The sequence below is a fragment of the Miscanthus floridulus genome, chromosome 13, assembly GCF_019320115.1.
Source record: "Miscanthus floridulus cultivar M001 chromosome 13, ASM1932011v1, whole genome shotgun sequence".
Taxonomy (NCBI): domain Eukaryota; kingdom Viridiplantae; phylum Streptophyta; class Magnoliopsida; order Poales; family Poaceae; genus Miscanthus; species Miscanthus floridulus.
Genome location: NC_089592.1, coordinates 56,753,014 through 56,758,258, shown reverse-complemented (window position 1 = coordinate 56,758,258; position 5,245 = coordinate 56,753,014). Strand labels below are relative to the sequence as shown.

Genomic DNA, 5,245 nt, shown 5'->3' with positions numbered 1-5,245 from the left:
CTCATAGGTTAGAACTTCGATACAGGCATATCTCAACCACTCATATAAATTTAAGCTCCTCTGACCTTTTTTGTTGTCAAAATGAGCCATCCATTTAGGTTAGATATAGATAACTATTATCATATATAGTATTATCTTATACTCTGCGTTCCAAATTGTAAGATGTTTTGACTTCTTTAGATTCATATTTTTTACTATATATCTAAACATAATGTATATCTAGGTACATACCAAAAACTATATATCTACAAAAGCCAAAATGACTTACAATTTGGAATGGGATTAAGAGGTAACATGAGAAATATATTTTTATATTTTGATAAATAAGAAAACTCTCACTTACAAACTAATGTGAGATTATAATAAATGTGACAAAATATCTTGTGATTTATTTATTTAACTAAATTAAGGGCTACACCTTTTTATTTTGATGCGTGTTATGCCCTTTAGTTTTGATGGTTTTCCAAACAACAATCGTAGCCTCTTTGTTTTGATGCTTGTTATGCCTTTAGACTTTTTTTGTTCCAACATCTTTGGCTTTGCTTTAATAGACCGATTTGAATCTAATAGATCAGGTGATCATCTCTTTGTTGCCCCCCTCCCCCAAGTCTCGAAGTACTAGGTGTAGGATCTATTTTCTCTTCGGAAGGCTCTGGTTTATCCTTACTAACACATGTGGATTTGATTTCATTAAATTAGGCTTGAGATGACCGAATTACGATTTCGCTATCTTGGCCAACAACATCATTAGCGGCCTATTTTCATAGGGTTCAACGGTAAGTAGTTTGGCATTATTAGCAATAGTCGGCTCATTTGCTGATTTAGAATTACTATTTTCAATGGCCGAATTTTGGATACATTAGGAACTAGATCCATACTATCCTTTTTAGAATTAAACATAGTATTGACGACAGTGGATAAAGGATCGCATAGAGTATCTGAAGATTGCATCTCCCTTTACATGTCAATTCTGCTTGGTTTCTACCACTCCTTTACATCAACGACGCCTTGCTCAATTTCATGAAAACAGGACAGATATAATCTCTAGGTTGCTTGCATAAATTCTTGCATGTACTCCTCTAGTTTTTTCAGGTAATTGTTTCATTGGACAATATATTGCTTGAGATGATTTTGGTCATCGAATATAAAACACCTTTGTCCCCTACAGAGTCACCAAAAGGTATTTTAGCGCAAAAAATGACCACCCACCACAATGCTAGAATGCGTGTGTAACACCTCGCGTCCAAAACCTGATTATATGGCCCAGCTCCTCACATAGAACGGGCCTCACCTCTTAAACTTCCAAGGTAACTATTATAGGCTTCTAATGGGCAGGGGTGTTACACATTCACAACACCCCTCCACCATTAATGGCTGACGCCCTCGGTACCTCACCACATATGCCCAGTACATGTAGCAAGGGTTGATGCTCTGAATCCTATTGCCCAACTCCTCACGTGAAACGGCCGTACATACATGTAACACATTTCTTATACTTTTATCCTCGCTTAGTGTAAAAGGGTAAACCCAATGGTGATACGTTTAGAATGACAAGGATTATAAGTTGATCCTCACCCTACTAAACTTCGAAGGTGGTACTAAACCCACCAACCACAACCACACATGCCACATGGGCCAACAATACAATTACTGCATGCTTCCAATGAGCTAGGGTTGTTACAGCGCGGATCACATATCAGGGAACCCTTGATGAAAACGGGTCAAACATTCTGGTGATGACGAAAACGTGCACACCAAACAATCCACCACGTCGCCAGAATGCGCGGATCATATATCTATGAACCCTCAGTGAAAACGTGTGCACCAAACTGTCTAATGGTGACGAAATTGTACACACCAAACAATTCACCGCATACTGTTGGAACTTGTAACAGGTTGCATATCGATAAAGCGTGCACACCGGACTGTTAGGTGAGAGCTACTGGACCATCCGGTGCTCTCAAATCACACCTCCCAGAAAGGAGCCCATCAATGAGGTGCATCTAGGGTTATTCTAGGATTGGCAAGGCCATCTAGAACGCCACAAACACCATTGAGATGCTTGTAGAACATCATATGAGGTTGGAAAAGTGGGGTTAAGAGATAAAAGGTATGAAAAAGAAAAATAGTAGATTGGTTTTGTTTTAATCGATTAAATATTCTTAGTTGGTTGTGGCCCTTTATATTTATATAGGGTGGAAAGTCTATTCCGGCTATCATCACAAAATAAACTCAAAATAGATCCATATCGAACATACAAATTGAATCCAACTCAGGCTCAAACTGGGCTACACACATCGGACCGTTTGGTGCATGTATTCGGCATGGGATGCCAATTTGGCTTCCAACAACTAGTTATTTTATATTCATGACAGAATTTATGAGTAATAATAAGGATTACCAAATACCTGTATTTTCCAAATTGTAAATCCATGGTAGGGCTCCTAATTCTCGCATAAACATTTCAGATTCACATGCTCTCAAAAACATTTCGAATGATGAATCAGAATCACTTTATGAACCTGTTTGGCTAGTAGACCAGATTCCAATTTATAAGAAAATCTCTTTTTTTCAAAAAATCATATAAATAAAAATATGCTTAAAAATCTACATCATTTTTTGGATTGAGAACAACTTAAGTATAATCCATTTTAATTTATTGCATTAAAAAGAATTAACGAAAAAAAGAATAAAGAGAAGTAGGAAGCGATGAGATGAGAATCTGTACAAAACTGGCCTCCTACAGTTTCGTGTGCGTACATAAAAACAGATGAAACATTTCGGTTCTGAATCACTCGCTGGAAACACCTTTTGGAGGTTATTCTCCTGATTTTCTCTAGAAACTGAAACGTTTCTTCAATCCACGCGCACCCTAAAAATCGATTTTTAAACAAGTGGTTCCAAACAAAACCGGATTATGTACTACTAGGTGCTTCCGTTTATAGAGATAAATGTGTGTGTGCGAGCATCGCTATAAAGTATAGTATGTCCATTCTTTTAGAAAAAAAAAAAGCGACAACCATTATATGGCTTGTTCGGTTTAAAAATGGCTTGTTCGGCTTCTTTTTTCAGCCGGAACAGTGTTTTTCTCTCACAACAATTCAGCCGGAACAGTGTTTTTCAGCCAGTTTCAGCCAAGTTTCAGACCAGCAAACGGAGCCATTAATTCAACACTATAAAATCAGAATTACATATGACCTAGCACAACAAATTTGGTAATCTTCGCCAAGTGTGGTCAGTTCAGCACTTTTTCAACCTGGTTGCAACTAGCGCAGAACACCATTTGATTTGCAAGAAATAGCTCAGATGGCCATGGAGTCTTGCACCAGTCGCTTTCTGCTGCCCTGCACCAATTCTAAAACGTGCCGAACTTGTTTCCTTGCGCTGTTACTGCAGTTTGCGTCTTCTGAAGAAAAAAAAAGAAAGAGTTTACACAAAGATTTTAAAAAAAATAGTTCTCTGTGTCCTGCCCGGCTGCCCCAATGTAAACGACGAGCACGATTTCCTCGTCCGAATATAAAAATGGCGCCAGCTAGCAGCGTCACATGACGAGCTAGGCGCACCTACTCTGCTGACTTCTGCAGACACTACACCTCACGCGAAGCACAGCAAAGATTCCATTAGCAGAAGCCAGATCGAGACGGGACGGGATCCAGCGGGGGCGCAGAGGTGCGAGCCATGGAGATGGAGATCGCCAAGGTTGACCTCCGCGGGGTGGTGCCCGGGGGAGCCGGGTGGGAGGCCGCCCGCGCCGCGGTGACCGCGTCCATGGTGGCGCACGGCTGCGTCGTGGTCGCGCACGACGCGCTCAGCGCGGACCTCCGGTGGGCGCTCTTCTCCCGTGCCCTGCCGGAGCTCTTCGCGCTCCCTATCGAGGTCAAGCAGCGGACGGTGTCGGACAAGGGGCAGTTCAGAGGCTACATCGGCCAGCTCCCCGGCATGGCCTGGGAGAGCCTCCGCGTCGTGGAACCCACCGACGCCGCCAGCGTCCGCGGCTTCGCCGAGATCCTCTGGCCGGAGGGGAACCCGGAGTTCTGGTGAGAGCGAGACATCCTTCCTTGGCCATCTTTCTAACTAGTTACCTGTTGCTGCCATCTTTAATATTGATGTTCGGTTGCTCTAACCGACCGACGATGATGCTGTCCGCCGCCTGCGGCCACGCGCAGTGAGACGATCGTGTCGTTCGCCAAGAACATGATGAAGCTGGAGGAGACGGTGGAGACGCTGGTCCTAGAGGGCCTCAGCGCCCGGGAGGAGAGTATCGGCGCCCACTTTGGCTTGCTCGGCCACGTCATCCGGCTGTCGCACTACGGCGTGCCACCGGACACGGAGAGCAGCATGTCCATGCCGCCGCACTACGACGACAGCGTGGTGACCGCGATCGTGCAGCACGAGGTGGAAGGCCTCGAGGTGCACGTCGGGGACGGGCGCTGGGTCGCCGTCCCTTCCGAAACCGGCACCTTCACCTTCGTCGCCGGCGAGCAGTTCAGGGTACAATTGGAGCCGTCACGCGCGATTGATTCTCACTTGCTCAGGCGATTGATTTCTCTGATGATCACGGGAGTGCTCACGCCGTCGCGTGTGTATGTGCGTGCAGGTCGTGACAAACGGGCGGGTGCCGGCGTGCCTCCACCGCGTGAGGACGCCGAGCAACCGCGAGCGGTTCTCGGTGCTGTTCGGCCGCCGGCAGAAGGACGGCGTCGCGGTGCGCGCGCTGGAGGACCTCGTCGACGCGGAGCACCCGCTGGTGTACAACCCGCTGCGCCACGAGGAGTACTCCAAGTGGCGTTACTCAGAGGAAGGGCTCAAATTCAGCGATCCGCTCAAGGTCTACTGTGGAGTGGACAAGGACAAGGTCGTCGGAGCTATGGCGTCATGATTGTATTCAATTCCTATTATTATAGCTAGCTCAAATAATGTCCATCCGAACCTTTATTTACCAATATAAGTCGCTATCGATCGTTATCTTATCCATACTAGTACCTGGCTACGATGGGTATTTTGAGTTGAGACCACCAATATCACCTTGCAGTTTACCCACGGACGTGGCTAGAGTCCAGACGCCCGAATGTTAGCCACCCGTCCGGACGCCCGCGCCGCTATCAACCATCTCGCGTCCCACGCCTACCCATCACATCTCGCCTACTGCGCCTGCCCGCAAGCACATAGGGTCCGCCCGATCCAGTGTTCGTCTTCCTGTGCCTGACACCGAGGCGACACAGCAGAAAGGCGAGAAGGAAGTGAT

The 5,245-nt window shown here is 45.8% G+C and overlaps 1 protein-coding gene across 1 annotated transcript; it reads left to right on the top strand.

Moving 5' to 3' along the window:
- The first annotated feature begins 3,545 nt into the window (after window positions 1–3,545).
- Window positions 3,546–4,970, top strand: LOC136501625 (probable 2-oxoglutarate-dependent dioxygenase AOP1). The gene is made up of 3 exons (XM_066497143.1): window positions 3,546–4,037; window positions 4,167–4,491; window positions 4,598–4,970. The coding sequence occupies exons 1-3, from the start codon at window positions 3,679–3,681 to the stop codon at window positions 4,877–4,879; spliced, it is 966 nt and encodes a 321-aa protein (XP_066353240.1). The 5' UTR covers window positions 3,546–3,678; the 3' UTR covers window positions 4,880–4,970.
- The last annotated feature ends 275 nt before the right edge of the window (window positions 4,971–5,245 follow it).